Source organism: Panthera tigris, chromosome B4 (genome assembly GCF_018350195.1).
Source record: "Panthera tigris isolate Pti1 chromosome B4, P.tigris_Pti1_mat1.1, whole genome shotgun sequence".
NCBI classification, from domain to species: domain Eukaryota; kingdom Metazoa; phylum Chordata; class Mammalia; order Carnivora; family Felidae; genus Panthera; species Panthera tigris.
This window is the reverse complement of record NC_056666.1, coordinates 54,887,996-54,908,882: the sequence shown is the minus strand read 5'-3', so window position 1 is coordinate 54,908,882 and position 20,887 is coordinate 54,887,996. Positions and strand designations below refer to the sequence as shown.

General features: G+C 36.6%; 1 protein-coding gene across 5 annotated transcripts in view; it reads left to right on the top strand.

Moving 5' to 3' along the window:
• Nucleotides 1–20,887, top strand: part of ABCC9 (ATP binding cassette subfamily C member 9) — a 129,161-nt gene that overhangs the window by 40,251 nt on the left and 68,023 nt on the right. For 4 of the 5 annotated variants that reach the window (XM_042991910.1, XM_042991912.1, XM_015538305.2 and 1 more), the window contains 4 exons: nt 8,731–8,839; nt 13,526–13,633; nt 19,507–19,579; nt 20,472–20,577. In XM_042991910.1, the coding sequence (XP_042847844.1) occupies nt 8,731–8,839; nt 13,526–13,633; nt 19,507–19,579; nt 20,472–20,577 (396 nt within the window). The remainder of the gene's footprint in view (nt 1–8,730; nt 8,840–13,525; nt 13,634–19,506; nt 19,580–20,471; nt 20,578–20,887) is intronic. The other variant, XM_042991911.1, reaches the window with a different exon arrangement.

Sequence of the window (20,887 nt, the reverse complement as noted above, 5' to 3'; positions counted from 1 at the left end):
TTTTAGATGAAAAGAATTATGATTTTAAAGTAAAAATTTTGAATTTATGTAGCTTTTGATTCCTTATTTCACTTACTGGTTTTATTTTTTCTCTTCATTAAGATCATGATGTTTATTGGCTCTGCGATAGTCTATTGTTTTGAAGTCCTGTACTCTAATTTATTTAACAATTACTTCCTTATTGGGCATTTGGAATGTTTCTACTTTATACCTAACATAAATAATATAACTAACACTGAGATAAATGTCTGTTTTTGTCTTTAAACTTTTCTCTGATTATTTTCTTAAGACAGATTTCTAGAAGTGGGGATACTAGTTTAAACAGTATGCATAATTTTAAAATTTTTATTAAGGTTTTTATTTTAATTCCGGTATAGTCGACATATGGTGTTATATTAGTTTTAGGCATATAATATAGTGATTCAATAATTCCATATATTACTCAATGTCCATCAAGATAAGTGTACTCTTAACTCCCTTCACCTGTTTCACCCCTACCCCTCCCCACCATCAGTTTGTTCCATATAGTTAAGAATCTGTTTCTTAGTTTGTCTCTTTTTTCTTTGTTCATTTGTTTTGTTTCTTAAATTCCACGTATGAGTGAAGTCATATGGTATTTGTCTTTCTCTTACTGACTTATTTTGCTTAGCATAATACTTTCTAGCTCCATCCACATTGTTGCAAATGGCAAGATTTCATTCTTTTCTGTGGCTGAATAATATTCCATTGTGTATGTGTGCATATGTATGTATATATCTCTTTATATCTATCTATCTATCTATCTATCTATCTATCTATCTTCTTTAACCATTCATCTATGGATGGATACTTCCATCATTTGTCTATTGTAAATAATGCGTCAGTAAACATAGGGGTGCATATATCCTTTTGAATTAATGTTTTTGTATTCTTTGGGAAAATACCCAGTAGTGGGATTAATGGATTTGTAGGGTCGTTCTATTTTTAAATTTTTGAGGAACCTCCATAGTGGCTACACGAGTTTGCATCCTCACCAGTAGTGAAGAGGATTCCTTTTTCTCCACATCTTCACCAACGCTTGTTGTTTATTGTGTTTTTGATTTCAGGCATTCTGACACTTTGAGATAATAATATCATTGTGATTTTGATTTGCATTTCCCTGATGATGAATGGTGTTGAGCATCTTTTCATGTGTCTATTGGCCATCTGTAGGTCTTCTTTGGTGAACTGTCTATTCATGTCTTCTGCCCATTTTTTTCTGCCCATTTTTTTCATTAGATTATTTGGAGTTTTTTTTTTGAGGGGGTGTTCAATTGTATAAACAGTAAGAATATTTTTAAGGTCCTTAATGAATATTGCTATGTTGTTTTCCATTTACAGAGTGATAGGTCAAAAGGTGTACACATTTTTAAGATTTTTTAATGAAAATGGCCATAATATTTCTCAGTGAAGCTGTGTCAGTTTATATTTGCACTAGCAGTGATGGACAATGTTCCCATCAATCCATAGTTACTATTTTAATTTTAATTTAATCTGGAAAAAAATTTAAGTAAGGCTCATGGCTTCTGCAAATGGAAAGACTCTGCAAAACCACTCCACATTTTTCTCATTTTAAATGTGCTCTCTAGTGTTTTTAACCAGTGTATAGTTTGTCTCAGATTTACAGTTCCCCACAATGCACAACAATGAAAATAAATGTGATAAGATAATGACCATTTCCCACCATTTTTCTTGTATTGTATAAATAAGTATGCTACCAAACTATATCATATAATGCTGTTTGTGCCACAATCTACTACATCTCATGCTGCATTACAAGCAAGAAAGTCTTAAAGTAGTATTTTGCATATTGTATAAGATCTTATAAACCTCAGCATGTTTCATAAACAGTCATATCATGTCTGGCTTTTGAAAGAACGTCAAGATATTGCAATACTGAGAAAAATTGGAAAATGGAGGCCTTAAATATATGACGCCTGGTGTTGTCATTGATATAAATGTTGAACATTTCTTGTAAGGTCTTTTAAATGAGATAATTTTCCCAATGGTTATGTATTACTAAGAAAACTGGTATCTGATACTTAAAATATCAGAATCTTCAGTTTTAGGCAATAGTTTATATTGGTTTAACAATGGCTTAATACCAAACAACATTCAAATGCATATGCATTATCTTATTATAAACTCAAGTTCTGATTGGTTACAGTAGTATAATCCTCTTCTGTAAGATGTGTCATTAGTAACCAATTCTGGAACTGTTAGAGTTTAAAGATCACTCCCTCTGGCCTCATCTGCCTCCTTTTCTTTCTGTTCTGACTCTGAAACAGTTGTACCGAACACTGACTGATTTTTGTAGCACCACTTCCAAATTAGGCAGTGCTCTGGAAGGGAAGCTACTTCAAACAATAAAATTGATAAATGGCCAAAGTCTGCTATTTTGGTCCTTATTTTCATTTTCTCCATTTAATCGCTGTCCCTCTCATGGTTTCATTTTTAATTGGAATTTGACTTTGTACCACAAGTGGGGATAGAAAACAGTTAGTTGGTAACTTATAACAGATAACTTCTATGAAGTCAGGAGGTTACCAAGCATCAAAAGGACTTTAAGAGTGTATTTGAAAAAAAAAAAAAAAAAAACAGAAAAAAAAACCATCAAAAAACCTAGGAGTTCCTTCCCACTCGTAGTATACAATCCTGCAGTAGTAAATCCCGGTAAAGTTGAGAGTGGATAATATTCGCTATATATTTCTGCATAGCACTCTTTCTTCGTTATGTCTCAGGGAAAGGCATTTGCCAGTTTGATAAAGACCAGTCTGTTTTCAAGGCTCAGCTCCAGATTTCCCAAGCCATAGGCCGAATAAAATCAGCTTATAAACACTTGCTTCTCTAAAATGAGTCTCAGTGGTTGATTTGTGGGTCCTACAGAGATGACCGACCAACAGGGGAGGCCAGGCCTTTTCCCCCCTGTGTGCTGGTTCTGGGAACCCCAATGAGCTTTTTCCCAGTTTTGACTGGGTTTGGCATTTTCTTCTGTGCCTGGGAGCCCGTGACCTGTCTTTGATGCCAGTTGGCCCACAACGAGCTGAGCAGCCTGTTTATAATTGGAGACTTTGGTGAGCTGATTTTGAAACCTCCTGTTCAGGACCGTGGAAGTCATAAGTTCTCTGCTGCATTCTTAAATACATTCTGAAATTCAGCGGGTTAGAATGGAGCACAGCATACTCCCAAACTCGTGTTATACATGCCTGTAAGAGACTTATATACTTCTCTATTGTAGGAAAATTCCATGCCACGTAAAATTCATTCCTACATGAAAATTCTACACTTTTCTTTTTAAAATGTTTAGTTTGGGGGGGTGCCTGGATGGCTCAGTCGATTGAGCTTAGGGCTTCAGCACAGGTAGAGATCTCGTGGTTTGTGAGTTTGAGCCCCACACAGGGCTCGCTACTGTCAGCCCAAAGCCCATTTCAGATCCTCTGTTCCCTTCCCCCCCATCATGCCTCCCCTGCTCGTGTGCGCTCTCTCTCTCTGAAAAATAGATAAACATTAAAAAATAAAAATAAAAATGTTTAGTTTGGAGTGTCTGGGTGGCTCAGCCAGGTAAGCATCTGACTTTGGCTCAGGTCGTGATCTCATGGTTCGTGAGTTCGAGCCCTTCATCAGGCTCTCAGTTCTCAGTGCAGAGCCTGCTTCAGATCCTTTGTCTCCCTCTTTCTTTCTCTATCAAAAATAAATAAACATTTAAAAAATAATAAAATAAAACAAAGTATTAAAACACTTGAGTAACAGTGATTTTCCAAGATGCTTGCCTCACTTTTCCACTTTGCTTTATTTGTAAGGACATAATTTGTGTGTTTTTTGCTTTTCTGGAGGAGAACATAAGTTGATATGTTGTATCCTTTATAAATAATTTCAGTTTAGGTTTCTGGTATTTGATGTATCATGCAATATCTATGTCTAAAAATATTATTGGCTAAGAGAAAAATGTGTAAAACCAATCCCTTGCTGTGTTGGAAAATAACTCTGTATCTTTTCTCTCATGTACCTCAGAAAGGAATGTAAGCTTGGCTAGTCCACTACAGTTACATTTGATCAAATAAATTGTTACTGATATTGATCATAGAGCATGCATACATGCATATCATCATGCATATCATGGAGCATGCATACCTTGTCCCTGTTTACAAAAGTTTCATAGTTCCTACAGGAAAAGCGCACAATTGCCAGTATAAAATAATTTATTCCCAGTGAACTTAATAGCACCTGTCCAAGGTGCTCAAGCTTTATACACCCAAAATGAAGCTTGAAAAGTGAAAAAGTGACATGTGTAACTAAAACCTTAAATACTTGCATGAATTATCCAAACACATGAAAAATTAGTAAAACACTGAACTATAAAAATGGTGGAGGAAAGCTAGGAAATTGGTTGGTATCAAATACACCTGCTGTCAAATCCTAGTACTGCCATAGAATACACATTGTTCAACTTCAAGCACGTTATTTAGTGTCTTCGTAGCTCAACATCCTCACTTATCAAATGAGCACAATAGCTTATACTTATGGTAATTGAGATAATTAAATGAGATAGTATATGAAGAGTGCCCAGCACATTGCCTAAATATTTTAGGTACTCTACCCATTTCTATTTTACTAATTTACGCACATTTTATTACTCCCCACTTTGTGCTTCAGAGAGATATCTTCTGTGGGTCCACATGCATTCGTTAATACTTCAGGTACATTGCTAGGTATTAGGAATTGCAAAGATGAAAGGTAGAATGAAATCTGCAGGGAACCCACAGTCCAATTGGAGAGACCAAGAAGGGAAACTAAGTACAATATGGTGTGTTATGCTATTACAGAGCTCTACACAGAATGCCATGGGCCCATATGTAAGGCTCACTAAAGCTCATTGAGAGAGAAGGCAGACAGTCTGGTCAGTGAAGATTTAAAAGAGTTAGTGGTTCCTTAGTAAGATCTTAAAGAATAGGTAGGACTCGATCAGTTGAAGAAAAAGGGAAAACATGTTCAATCTGAGAGAACACATATTCACGGTGAAGGGGTGAGTAAGTAGGTGAGAAATCTTGGTACATTCAGAGGACTAAATTTAGTTGAGTGTAATTGGTGAAACTTTCTAATATGCAAAGTGGCAGGGGATGAAGCTGGAGAGTGAGATCCTGATCAGCCTGTAAATGATCTAAGGACACTGAGGGCAAAGGGGTGCCATTTGTTATTTTAAGGAGAGAAATGGATTTTTAATATATAACTCTGGCAGCATGGTGGGAATTACTTGACCCTTGGTCAGGATTCCTGCATTTTCCATAATTGCTTTGCCTCAGTGATTTCTGAAAGGACCTCATATGAATAAGAAATGCTTTTTGTATTGCCCATTTATTCATTTACCAGACATTTCTTGAGAAATTACTATGTTGTATTTTTGGCATTGGGCTAGATTCTGAAGATGAAAATCTTTGCTCTTAAGGAGTTCACGGTGTGATGGGAGAGATAGACGATAACAAAAAATTATAAAACAGCACTGCCAGGGACCCTCAGCCTAGAATGATGGGGCCAGGGGCGGGGAAAGGAAGGAGAGGTTCAGAGAAGTGTTCATCTTGGGATCCTCTGATATTCATTGTAATTGGAGTTCCGAAGTGAGGTGTTACAGAGAGGAAAGAAGGTTCTCTCCATGCCTCAGTTACACTCAGAGACCACTGCTTTCTGATGTTTAGCAAGAATGGGGCTCATTAATTCCATGAAAGCTTCAGTAAGATTTGTGTGTCTACTAGAAAAGTGAAATGGAGAATTGAATCAACTGACTTGACTTAAATGTCTGAATCATTGGTTTATTCCTTCTTTGATTTATTTAGCATTCATTGAGCAATATATGCCAGGAACAGCTAGACATAGTTACAAAGGCAAATGAGCCTGGTCTCTGGACTTCCTTAGTGTGCAAAGACACAATGTCTGATTGTTTAAAAGGTATTCTTAAAAAAAAAGGCTTATTTATTTATTTATTTATTTTGAGAGAGAGCACAAGCACGTGTGTGTGTGTGTGTGTGTGTGTGTGTGTGTGCGCGCGCATGTATGTGTGTGTGTATGTAGAGGAGAGGCAGAGAGAGAGAGAGGAAGAGAGAGAATCTCAAGCAGGCTCCAGGCTGTCAGCTCGGAGCTTGACTCAAGGCTGGATCTCACAAACCTATGAGATCATGACCTGAGCCCAAACCAAGAGTCAGATGCTCAACCAACTGAGCCACCCAGGTGCCCCTAAAAGGTATTTTTTGAATGGCAAAGCTGAGCTCCCTAAAATCCACTCTTCAAAATATAAGAACAGAATGACAACTAAACTCTATTAAGGTAAAGAAGATATTTTACTACTACTTCTAAGGTAGATCTTAGAAGTTCCTATCACAAGAAAAAAAATCCTAACTATGTATGGTGACGATGTTAACTAGACATTGTGATGATCAGATGGCTATATATATAAGTATCGAATCATTATGTTGTATACCTGAAACTAATATAAACGTTTTATGTCAATGATACCTCAATTTAAAAAGTACAGAAGAAAAGGCTGACATTTAAGATTTATAAGCTACCATTTCATAAGGCATTTCTAAGGCATCTTTCTATAAGTTCTATGTGGTCAGTATTTGCTGACAAAGACTTAAAGAAAGTACACAAACTAAAGCTCTTCTTTTCTCGTTCTTCCTTTGTTTCTTCCTTTTTCTTTTTTTCTTTCTGAGGCATCTGAAATTATTTTTTTTAATAGCAGTAAAGTATACATAACATAAAATTTACCAGTTAAACCATTTTATGTGTATAGTTCTATCGTATTAAGTATGTTCACATTGCCGTGCATCCATCACCACAGTCCATTCCAGAATTTCTTCAGCTCCTTACATTTGAATCTCTACTCATCAAAAAATAACTCCCTGTTTGCCTCTCCTCCCAAGCCCTGGAAACCACAACTGAGTTTCAGTCTCTATGAATTTGACTATTCTAGGTCCCTTATATAGGTGGAATCATACAGTATTTGTGAGGGCTTTTTTGTGCCTGGCTTATTTTACTTAGCATAATGTCTTCAAGGTTCATCCCTGTTATCATAACTCTAATACATTGAGTCAGGAATTCCAGAACCCTGGTGCAGGTGCTATTGAAAACAGTATGATGGTGCCTCAAAATATTAAATATAGAATCACCATACAATGCATCAATTCCACCTTTGGGTATATGCCCCCCAAAATTCAAAGCAGCAAGAACTTGAATACATATTTGCACACGCATGTTCACAACAGCGTTATTCACAGTAGCCATAAATTGGAAACAACCCAAATATCCATCAATGGATGAATAAATAAATAAAATGTGGTATATACAGACAATGGAGTATTATTCAGCCAAAATTCTTCTTCAACAATTATCCTTCTTAGTTCTCTGTAAATGCATTTTGGAAGGTAATAGTTAGACCAGCACAATGGATTTTATTTACCTTTATGTTTCCAATGAAAAGAAGCAGTTGTTTTTGGCATTCAATGCCACCGGGCTTAAAGATGATAGGCAACAGACTGAGATAAATTTACTTTTCTTCATTTTATTAGTCTGACACACACACACACACACACACACACACACACACACCCCACAAGCTTTGCAGACCTATTTGGAGGCACTTGACTACAAGCTTAAATGAAAAAAATATTAATTTTTGTTTCAAATCTTTATTTCTTAGTTTCCTACCAAAGGCAATATTTCCCCTGTGGCTGATGCTGCATGTGCCAAGCCAGTGTATCTACTTTTAGCAACCTAGCATGCTAAAAGGAACATTTCTTTTCCTCTGCAGCTTCACAGAATTTTCTTTAGCATATTATTTTATTTATAGGTGGATGCTTCCAAATCATGTTATTGTTTTATTTGGTTCTTTCTTTTTGCTCCTGATTCTGTAACAGTGGTTTTAAAAAATGCCTCCTAGGCAGGCCAAGGATCCTCGTGCCGTACCCAAGAAGACCATCATAAAGAATGTTTGCAAACCACTCTTCTAGAGCCATAATGTGCTTATGAAGCACTTTAGAACTTTGTGAAAATGAGTATTTTGATTCAGTAGGTTTCGGGTGGGGCCAGAGAATCTCTGGTAAGCTCTAGGTGATGCTGATGCTTCTGGTCCTTTGCCAATACTGAGCAACAACTGTCTAGAGGCCCCTCTTATTGCCAGGTTCAAAAAATATGTGTAATGAAGCAAGATGGCAGAATGGTCATGGACCTCAGATCTGTGTGTTATATGCTAAATGCTTTTAAGCAGGCTACTTAACTTCTCTATAACTTATTTCCCCTCATTTGTATAATTAGAATAATGGGTCCTTACCTCATTGGCATTATTATTTTTAACCTCTCTGTTTCAAGTTCCTCCTCAACTCTACTGGCTTTGACAAGAAACAGAATTGCAAAAAAAAAGGTGCGAAAAAGTTAACTGAATTCAAAGGGGTGACAAATTGTTTCTAATTTCTCTGATACTTTTCTAGTTTTAGCACTGAAAGTCCCCAGTCCTGGGAGCCCATCATTCTTGGGCATTTTAGTTAGGATGTTTGTTCCTCTGAGCTAAATTCCCAGTTGGTGTTGAGAAATGACTCTCAGAGGTGGCTTGCTCAACATGATAATTGGTAAAGGAGATGCTTGTTTATTTTGGTAGAACTTCATCATTGGCACTTTTATTTTTAACCCCTTTTTTTTGTTTGTGTGTTTGTTTGGTTTTTGCAGTGTTCAAAAGCTGAATGAGTTTCTCTTGAGTGATGAGATTGGTGAGGATAGCTGGCGAACTGGTGAAGGTTCTCTCCCTTTTGAGTCCTGTAAGAAACACACTGCAGTGGTAGGTGCTTTTTCTTCTTACTGAAGCTGTGAATACGTAACAGTCCCAATATTGGATGATTTTCAGTGAGTGCAGTTAGAAGAAATTGTAAGCTTTACTTTTAACCTTTATGATGAAAAATTGCCACCTGCTTCTACAACAAACTTCAAAAGTCTAAAATTTATAAACATATGTATAAGGCTTGATATTAGAAATCATCTAAGAATTATCCCAAGAGGGAAAGAACATGTTCAATGAAAAAAAAAATTAAAAGGTTGTCTACCCCAGGGCACCTTAACCTCAGGGTTGAGCATCTGGCTCTTGATTTCAGCTCAGGTCATGATCTCACAGTTTGTGGGATCGAGCCCACATTGGGCTCTGCACTAACAGTGTGGAGCCTGCTTGGGATTCTCTCTCCCTCTTTCTCTTTCCCCTCCCCTGCTTGCAGGTGCACATTCTCTCTCTCTCTCTCTCTCTCTCAAAAATAAATAAACATTAAAAAAAGGCTGTCTACCTGAAACTTTATATAAAAACAATACAAAATGAGCTTAACAACTCCCATATCATATTCTTCCAATACCTTTGAGCTACACTTTTTAGTTTACGAAGTGCTTTTTGATGTATTATATCTTTGACTCACTTAATATAACATTATATTACCTATTTTTATTTTTCAACTGAATATATTGAGTGTGTGTATTGTGTGGCTTGAATATGGCCATATTAGTAAGCAGCAGAGCAAGGATTAAAACCTGAGTCTTGTAACCCTTAAACCAGTTTATTTATCCACTACACAAATATTTACTCAATATCTACACAGCCTGGAAACATGGTCAATATTATTTTGTTCTGTATTTGTTACATGTAATGTGACATGTACCATGTATTTGCCTGTGTTTATAGATTTCAGGGATATAGATATGAACAAGGGATGTAGCTATGAACAAGGCAGACAACCTCATCCTTGTCATAGTTTGCTTTCTGAAGGCAAGAGTCAGATGATACGTTTAAAAAATGAGATAATTTCACTTTGAAGAAAATTAAATAACGGATGAGAGAGTGACTGGTATACTGGAAGTAGAGTGGTCATTTCCCAGAAAGCCCCCTCTGAAGAGCTGGCATTTGGGCTGAGACCTTCTCAACAAAGATCTGGGGGAAAAAAGCATTTCAGGCAGAGAACTAGTAGTTGCAAAGACCCTAAGGTGAGAATGAATTCGGTGTGCTCAAGGAACAGAGGGACACTATTGTTGAAGCCTGGTGAAGAATGCAGAGACAAGACAACGTAAGAACAAGGATTGAGGGTCTGGACTGTACTGACATGCAATAGGAAACCATTGGAGGGTTTAAAGTAGGCACTAATATAATTTTGGTTATATTTTTAAAAGATCACTTTGGCTACTAGGCTACTAGGTTGACAGTAATCAGTGGGAACAAGAGTAGAACAGCTAGACCAGTGATCAGTGAGGAGATTGTTATAATCACATAGGCAACAAGAAATGATGGTTAGAGTTAGTTTTTGTGGCACTTGCCACAAATTGGAGTCTCACAGTGGACATTGTGAGAAAGTGATCAAATTCAGTGTACCTTTTTTTGGGTTGAGCTGATAAAGACTTGCTGATCGACTGGATAAGGAGGCTGAGAAGTGAGCAGGTCGAAATTGAGGTAGAATCGAAAGGCATATTTGCACATGGTAATTTTGAGATACTGATTGACATCTAAAAAGACAAGTCAGCTTTGGAGATGTAAACTTTAGAATCATTAGCCATTAATTAATATTTAAATCAATGAGACTTGATCAAACCACTTTCTTGAAAGGTATGTCGGAATAATTCTGAAGAAATTCTTTGTAATTATATGTATATATTTCATAACAATAAAATATAGAAAGATGTTATATTCTAGAGAGAGTCATGTTATAATTAATATTAGTTATTCATGTTACTATGAGACAAAATATGAATATATTTACTACTTGTATAAGCAAACAAAATCGCACATGCCATCTCTTGACTGGAATTAACTGAGGCTTGGAAAGTCCTCTTACCAGGAAGTCAAGCTATATTAAATTTTTCTTTAAATCATGTTTAAAACTACTAAAAATAGTTGAGATGAGCACTCAACTATATTTAGACTTGCTGTTTTCTTCTGCTTTTCTGGAGTTATTCTTTACTCCATTAAGTTATTTTATTGAGCGAGTGTGATTTTGTCTGAGAAGGAACTACCACCCATGCCTGTATACACTGGAGTAACAGTGCTTCAAAATGCTTGTTTGCTATTGTGTGGCCATGGACACAAAAACAAGAACACATTATAGAGTGGAGGAAAAAGTGTAGGAAAAAGGTTTCCTTTGAGGCAGCAGGAAAGTCAAGTATTTGATTAGAACCGGCGTTGTCATCCTTTGAGATGGTAGGAGATAACCACAGAACTTATTAGATCATCTCTCAGAGATGTGAGGATGAGCAGAGTCGATGACCCCAGGAATGGGGATGTGGTAGGTCATGTTTGTGGAGTTAGGGAAATCTGAAGAACCTTTTTGCATGAGATGAGGGATAGAAGAAAAATTGAACTGAGTAAAGGTTGCTGGAAGGAAAAAAGAATCCCCTTCAAGTGCATTCAATATCTTCAGGGTTATTGAAACCAGACTGGACTTCTGATGTCTTTCAGGGTCATTCATCACTGCTGATGGGCCAAACCACAAACGACAAACTTTTTTAAATGGAGTGAAAAAAGCTGTGTGTTTGAAAATAACACTAATGGAAACTTCTTCTTGAGAGCTTAAGATGCTATGTATTCTGTAAAAGCTTAGAGTTAAGTGGTTTTGGCTGTAGAATCTCCATGGAGAATTAGTGACATTCTAGAGCCAAAGTCTCTTCAAATTACATCTGTGGAACTCCGACTCAAATCTCTGTCAACACATCTCCTCCTCCCACCCTCTCCTTGGTTTTGTGAAGAACATGACGTCATTCCTTTTGGACCTCTGGGGCAATACTACTATAGAATTAAAGACTCTAGAAGACAGTGGATTTATGGAAAGGCATAGACCTGTCTCGTGAGGAAGATACACTTAGCTTAAAGGATAGTGACTTTATGTATCTCATGTGACATACTTCCAGGGTCATCTGTGAGATTGTGAAAAGAAAAACAAAACTAAAATAAAATTTCAGGAATAATCCCTATTTTTTTAAGTTAAATGCATTCAGTATTTTCTGTGGGACAGAATCACTGCTCGCTCTGCTCAGTACCTTTTTAATCTGTGTATTTATTTGCATGTAGCCTAGCAATGTACTACTTGATAATTTGATGTTCTGTTGATATAACAATTGATGGAAATTGGAAGAGCAGTATCTTGTTTGGATTAAATTACTGATTATTTAAGGACATTTTTAATTCCCATAGTAGAATTCAGTGGATTTTTCAAAAAACTAAACCTGCAATTCCAGGCCAAAAAAAAAAAAAAAAGTTTCACAGTTCTAGAATACTTTGCTCTTATAGGTAATTTAACAGTTTAAAAAATTTTTTAACATTTATTTATTTTTGAGAGAAAGAGACAGAGTATGAGGGGGAGAGGGACTGAGAGAGAGGGAGACACAGAATTGGAAGTATGCTCCAGGATCTGAGCTGTCAGCACAGAGCCCAATGCAGGGCTCAAACTCACGAACCATGAGATCATGACCTGAGCTGAAGTCGGACACTCAAGTGACTGAGCCACCCAGGCACCCCAGTAATTTTAACAGTTTTAAAGTGTATTATTATTTAGCCTTCATAAAATCTATAAGGTAGTTAAGTAAGACGGATAATTTTTTTTGAAATACTTGTTCACTAGATCAAACTTTGAGCTTATAAATTTTTCTAAATTAGAAGTTTACAGAACTGAATTTTCTACCTTCTCTTTAGCCATGTGTCTCAATATACACAGAATTGAAGTCAAGTTAAGAGAATAACAAACTTCTATGACCTAATTCAAGTTCATTTTAAGTATGTGAAGACTGTCCAACCTCGGCTGGCATCCTCTGTATAATGAAATGCTTTAGTCCTTTGACAAAGAACAATGCTATAACATTTGGGAAAGACTGGATCATTTTGTTATGCTTACATCAGCATTATATAATGTTTATATACTTATGAAACAATATCCATGCATGTTTGGACCAAAAAAAATCCTAGATTGTTATGCTTTTTCTCACTCCGTAGTGGATCCCTGGGTGATCTGAGTTACATGAGTGTAGGAGATTCAAAATCCTCTTGATTCAGAGGGTGACCAAAAACGTACTGTTGGAGCATGTACAAGCCAAATGGTCTTACACGTAGATTCTAGTTTAACCTGAGTTAGTCTGTTTGGCTTTGACATGCATGCAGTTTTTTTACTGCCCAGGCATATTTACCCGGAGAGCTGGAGAAAGAGTATCCAAAACCTAGTTTGGGGTTCCACACTTTAAATTCCATCTGTTGCAAGTATCACATTTTTGTATTTTTAATTTTTCTTAAAAGGCTTGTGAATTAGGTTTAAAATTATAGCTTAACACTTTTTGTTATTATTTGCTTTTTTATTTGGAGAAGCTATTGAAATAATTAAAATATCATGCTCACTTTCTTTATTTCTTTTTCTTGGAATTCAAGTGGAGAAGTAGCAATATGCCTTAATGTTTAGTAAAACCTCTTTTTTTTGCATAAAACTTCAATTTGTGTTTTTTCCCACTTGGAATGAAGCAGCCGAAAACTATAAACAGGAAGCAGCCTGGGAGATATCACCTGGACAGCTATGAGCAATCAACAAGGCGCCTACGTCCTGTAGAGACAGAGGACATTGCAATAAAGGTTATTTTATTTCCTGGATTCTTGCACGAATAGAAACATTTATGGTACTATTTTATGGTGAAGTTCTGTATAAGTGTCCTAAATTGTGCCCTTAAAGTAAGTCTCTTTACAGTGATCACTAATCCTCATAACATTTTCAAAGTGTTCTGATGAGTTCACTTCTCAGTTCTTCGTCACCTCAAAACCACATTTCTTGCTCCAGCAGTATGTTTTAATAACTGGAGGGTGAGCCTTTCTTCTGAATCTGTGTTAGAAGCTAGCATCCAACGTTATTTCCTTTCATACTCTTATGTTCCTCTACCTAATAAATTGATTTATAGAGAACACCAATATTATAAATCCAATTTTTAAGGAAATAGATAGTAATTTCCTTCAACTAGGAGAGGCTTAGACCAGTGTTGCATGCATTCACCCAGTTTCCCAGTAAGTGTCTTTTATCTAATTTCAAACAACCTTTTGTACTCTCCCAAGCAAGTGTGCTTAGGTAGAACAGGCCACCAGGGAATCAGCGGCTGAGGATTGATAGTGGGGATAAGGTCCAAGGAGGGCTCAGTGCTGTTCAGGAACAGATGCCTGAGCAGTCAAGGGCTTTGGGACATCAGTGCAGCCAGAGTTCTGGAAATTAGCCCTTTTAGAAAACTAGCTGCGTTGACTGCGGGGCTATCCAACTCCCTGTGCTGCCCAGGCCAGTCAGAGAGTGGGGGAGCCTCACTGGGGAGTATAACAGAGCCAAAGGCTACATTTAAATATCTCTCTCTGTATTGCCTGACACAATGCTTGTCCCACAATAGGCACTTAGCAATTGGAGCAAATGTGTTACTGGATGGAATAAGCTAATGCTACCTAGCCCAACCTCTGCCTTCGATTTGATGTGTGCCTTTTGGGCAAATTACTTTGCCTCCCTGAGCTATGGTTTTACCATCTTGAAGTAGAGATGCCATTTTAGTATGGTTGTTTCGAGGTTAAAATATGTCACATGGGAATCTTAAAGAGCTTTAGTGATTCTTAACCCTGGCTATACATTAGAATCTCTTAGAAAGCTGTGTGTGTGTGTGTGTGTGTGTGTGTGTGTGTGTGTGTATACATATATATATACATATATATGTATATACATATATATGTATATATATATCTCCCAGGCACTATTTAAAAAAATAGTTCTAGTAGTTCCCTAGACAATTAGAATGTGTGATGGGGTGTGAAGTACTAGGCCATGACAAAGTATGGAATGAGAGACTAGGAAGGGTCCTCTGTGCTTCTACTTCCAGTTATGCCCAGATAGCAACTAATGCATGCATGACTAAAGGAACAGGGTCAGTTTTTTTCTATTAACATTTTCTGTTCAATATAGTAAGAATCTAAAAATACATCTTTTCCATGTGCCTTGCTAAATTTGTTTTTATTTCGAATGTAAAAAAAAATAGAGGCTATTATTTTTTTCTAAAGTTGACCTTTCACGCACAAAAAAACCCAAAAAAAACCCCCAAAAACAAACAAACAAAAAAAACAACTCTGCCAAAAAACCACAAAAATACCCAGAAAAACTGCTTAGCAATGGATACTACAGTTTCAGGCCCACCAGCAAGCTTTTCAGTTTTTATTCCTGTTGGAAATTCTCAAGTTGGTAATAACTCATTTGCTTTGAATCATTTTTTATTACATAAAAATAAAGCATGCCTTCAGAAAAGTACATAAAATATATCTATGTGTATATTATGTATATACATAAATATATATATGTATATACATATATGTATATATATATATGCATATACATATACGTATATATATATGTATATATATATGTATATATATACACCATTAAGTAAAAAAGAGAACACCTATGGAACCTACACCAGGAAAAGAACATCGCCATTTTCCTCCGAAGGGCCTCCCAACACACACATTTGTTGTTCTCTCTCACATCTCCAAGAAACAGTCACCATGCTGACTTCTATAGTCATCATTTCCTTGATTACTCTTGCTATGCACACTTCCTTAAAAACACACTGTAGTTGTTTTAAGTTTAACTATGTGTGTGTATTTGTGTGTGTTTTGTTTCTTTTGCTCATGATGTATGTATAATTCATCCAGATTGTCCTGTGAAGTCGTACTTCATTCATTCTCATTACTGTGTAGCATTTCAGTGTTTTCCTTTATGGCTTATGCTTTGTTTTTTGTCTCATTCAAGACAAGTTTTCCTTCCAGAGGTCATAGAGATGATTTATAGTAGCTCCTAAAATCTTTGAAGCTACACCTTTCACTTTTAGTTCTTTAATCAACCTAGGATACATTTTTGTGTTTGGTAAAAAGTAGGGATGTGATGTGTAGGGAAATCAGTAACAAGTAATTTGGGTTGTAAATTTAGCAGTAGTAAATTCAGTGGTGGTAATTTTACTACATTTAGTAGTAAGAAAGGTCTGATTTAATTTGTATATGATACCTGGCTGCCCTCATCCCACATATTGGTCACTGTCCCCACCAACAGTCAGTGTAGTCTTATACACACATCAGGGATCTTATATGTCTGGATTGATTGCTGACCTTTATTTATTTTTCTTTCATTTGTTTCTTTGTCCCAAATTCCACTGCTGTGATCACTACAACTTTCTAATAAACATTGGCATCTTTTAGGATGTGTTCTTACATGTTACTCTTTCTCTTCTAAAATAGCTTCTCTTATCCCTTTTGTGGGAAAACGTCTTACATGTTTCAGGGCTTACAGCTCTGAATTTGTCCTTTTATTTATACTTTGACTTGGTATTTCCTTACTCCTTGCTTTAATGAGCTTTTTTATACACTACATTTTATTCAGCATTTTTATTTATTTTTACTTATTTTCAGCAGGAGGAAATGAACAATGGTCTGTGTAAGACCCTGCCTTTAAATTCTTAAAAATTGTTTTAATTGAGATAAAATTCACATAACATAAAATTAACTACTTTAAAGTGAACAATTCAGTGGCATTTAGAGCATTCACAATCTTGTGTAACCACCACCTCTCTTCCATTGCAAAACATTTTCGTCACCCCAAATGAAAACCCCATACATGTTAAGCAGTTACTCCCCATTTACCCTGCTCTCTTGCCACTATCAGTGGCCAATCTGCTTTCTGTCTCTATGAATTTGTCTGTTCTGGGTATTTTATATAAATGGGTCATGTAATAGGTAACTCATATCTATCTCGTTCCTTCCTTTTTTTTCCCTTCCTTTACTTTTAATACATTTTCCCCTTGTCCCTGATCCTCACTCCTATTCTGTACTGTTCCCCTGCCATTATGTACCAGTTGTAATGTGCTCAATGTTTATGCTTAAATATACTCATATCCTTGTAAAATATGTGATAAGCATCCATGTGCTTTTGGTGTCCTGAAATGTTTTTATGATGGTTTGCTACTTCTCACAGCACTACTGTGTTCTATAGTATGAATCACTGCATTTTCCTTATCCCCTAGTGATGGACACTGGATTTGCCTCCATCTTCCTTCTATCACAAACCATGCTAAGATGATCATTTTTGTACTTAACCTTTTATGAACCTTTGCGAAGATTTATTTATTTTTTTAATTTATTTTTAGAGAGAGAAAGAAAGCATGAACCTGTGAGCAGGGGAAGGGCAAAGAGAGGGAGGGAGAGAGCCAAGCAAACTTTTGCTGTCAGCGCAGAGCCCAATGCGGGGCTCAGTCCCACAAACTGTGAGATCACGACCTGAGCCCAAATCAAGAGTTGCACGCTTAACCAACTGAGCCACCCAGGCTCCCCTGAACCTTTGCAAAGATTTATATGTTAGCTGATTTTCCAAGGTCAAACAACTAGTTAGGGGAACCAGGATTTTAACCCTGGTGGACACATGAGACTATTTTGTAAAAGGCAGGAGGGAGTGGAAGTGCAGATTGCAGCAGGAGAGATTAATGTTGACCCTCCTCCTCTATCCCTCTTGAAGGAAGCTTGTTCTCTTTTACGTCTGTGTAGCACCAAATCAAGAGGCGACACTGCATTCTTCTAGCTCTTCTCTGCTGCTTTCAGACCATATATTTTCTTCTCCTGCATCCTTGTGAAGCTTTGGCATTGTCTACCTTTATCACATCTATTATCAAAGGACCTCATCAGCACCTCCACACCATTGCTGAAGATTTGGGTGCCCGTTTCCTTGTTCATCTCTCTAGCTTATTTGGTGCCATGCATGGATGTGGTTTAAACTTCCAAGGGCCCAGCTATCTAGTATCCTAGCCCAGAAATTTCTTGCTCTGCTTTCACTCCATTTCCACAACCTTGCCTATGGTCACACCTGGCCACCACCTGAAACTGCTGCTCCTCCAAAATCATAAACTCCTTTATGTCAGTCAGTCACTGACACCACAACCCTACCTCCAACTCTCTCGGGCTTCACCTTTGCTGACACTGCTTTTTTAACCTTATTGAGACCTCCAGCAACTTGAGCCCCTTCCTTTTGTCTCAGTCCTTCAGCGCTTTCTGTAAGCAATCCAACTTTGTGCCTTTGATGCTCCTAGAACAGGCTGCTGAACTCTATGGAGGAAATGACACAATGTACCAGTTGGCAGAGCCACACACATTTATGACCTCCCCATTCCACTGCCCCTCAGTAGTTTCTGGTGATCCTTTACATGCCGCCCATCAGCACTAGAGACTCCTCAGTCTCCAGTAGCTCTGTCTTCTCACCTCCATCTGTGTCTGTCGTGTTGTATTTGCTTCTGTCCATGGTTTATTTACTCAACTGGTTGCAAGCTCCAAGCAAGCGGGGAGGATGCATTATACCTTTTTTGTAGTCTACATAAATACTAACACAGCACCTCACACAGAATGGGTGCTCAGCATAATTTGTAAAGCAATCAGTAATTCAACCCTTCCATGCCACCCTCCTCCAGGGCTAATATCTTGCACATCTACGTGATAGACAGTACTAAATGTCACACATCTTATGAGCTAAAGAAAACCTACATGGAAAATTACAATTTACTCTTTTCAAGCAACTTCAATCCAGGGGTTTTGTTGTACCTCTCATTTCCCATTTTTGTAACTATTAAACCTATCAAGTCCAGGAGCTCCTGGGTGGCTCAGTCAGTTAAGTGTCTGACTTCGGCTCAGGTCATGATCTCGAGGTTTTTGAGTTCGAGCCCTGCATCGGACTCCACACTGATGGTGGAGTGCACACACTCTCTCCAAATAAATAAATAAACTTTATATAAAAACTAAAAACAAAAAACTATCAAGTCCACTTCACACTTCTTAATACAAATAGATTGCTTTGGGTGACTATAGGTCTAATGATCTTTGCTGCTTGTTGAGGTTTATCCCACTAAGATATATTACCTCATTTCTGTGCTTTATTCCTCTCTTCCTTTTACTTATTCCTTGAACTTCATTAAATGGCACTAAATCCACACACTTCAAAACCTTATTACAAAACCTTCCTCCTTGGCTAACAGAGACATTTTGTTGGAATAATTTGACATGATTTCCACTCTATACTTTGCATCATTAGGATTCTGGAAATTGCCTAGCAGTGAGAAAATAATCAATGCTGGTGTTACATTGGAAAATATTTGGGGTGATTACTTTTTAGTAAATGATCTAGTAATCCCAGATTTTCAGAGAAAATTGTAATTTTTAGCCTTTTCATAGTATCACTAATTCTTCAAAGACCCTCCTTTCATTTCCATTCTTTTTTTTTCATATATACCTCTCAATAGTTACAATTCTAGCTAACTCTAAATTAGAATTTCACCACTGTGTGTTCTACCTTATATTGAAAGTCTTCCAGTGTCTTAAAGACAAAATGTATTTTAATGGAATTATTCTCTAAAACAAAATACATAATTTTATATTTTAACTTATGTATTCTTCTTTTCTAGGTCACAAATGGCTACTTTTCATGGGGCAGTGGTTTAGCTACATTATCCAATATAGATATTCGAATTCCAACAGGTGAGAGACATTTGTTATTATTTTTTATTTTTAATTATGACAAGTATGGATTTCCAAGGTAATTGATCTTAACAAAAAAAAGATTGTTTAAACATTATTAACGTTATTTATAGTTGTTTATTTGCATCATGTAGCTCATAAGCCACTGTATCATCATGGAAGTGATTGGAAATAAGACTTGCCTTTCACTACAAAATGTGTAGACATTTGGACAAGTTATTTACTGTCCAAATAAGCTGATAACAGCTTGTTGCTGATTTGTCCATTTAAATAATGGGGTAGCTGATTTTTCATGTTGTTTGAAAAAGGATTTAAATAAAGACTATATAAGAAAATTATTTTCTATCCCTGAGACAACTAAAGTGTTCAAGTTATTTTAGGCTCAAATACCCAATAATTTTTGGTTAAGATGCCTAGATATCCGAATAAAAAAAATGTTTTGATCTGGCCTGATGGTCAATAGATTGAGATTTTTCTATTTTACATGCGTATCAAAGTAAGAAATTGGAGAAGTCGGCTTAATACCAGCCCAATCCCTTTCATCTCAATTAATCAAGTTGAGTCAAAACTGCCTTCTTCACCTGAATGAATTGAATAAAAAAGTTAAAACTAATTGAGATTATTTAGGCAATTATTTCGTTGCTCTATTCACTAATGTCAGCTATTCTCATAGTTGGAAACAGTAAATCAAGACCTGTATCTTTTAATTTTTCTCTCCTTTGTCAAAAAAACCCTCATGTATCAGAAAGAGGAGCTATTTAGAATAACTTATTGCTGGAGACCAAGTGTGGGCTATTGATTTTGAAGCCTCAGCCTTTTCTAAATGTATTTTGGTTTTATTTTACTAGAATTCCATGTCCTCTTGCTGTTATCCTTTATCTAATTTCTCTAGGTCAGTTGACCATGATTGTGGGCCAGGTGGGCTGTGGGAAGTCTTCTCTTCTCCTTGCTATCCTTGGTGAGATGCAGACACTGGAAGGCAAAGTTCACTGGAGCAAGTATGTGTATTTTTAATTGGTTTCTATTGCTCTGTCATCCATCCGATGATCTTACAAAGGGAAGAAATGAGAGCAATAGATTCCTACATTAGGAATATGAGGATCCCCTCAGAAATAAGTGCAACTTTCTAAAAAATTAAATTAGTAGAAACCTTAAATGTCATAAATTAAAAATTAGAAAACAGTTTCTTACAGAGGGTTATCATGGTATAAACTAGTATGATTGGGATTTTGTAAAGATAGATTTTCAAAGTTAAAAGGAATAACATTCAAAGAAATAATTTAAAAACTTATCCTATATTAAAAGAAG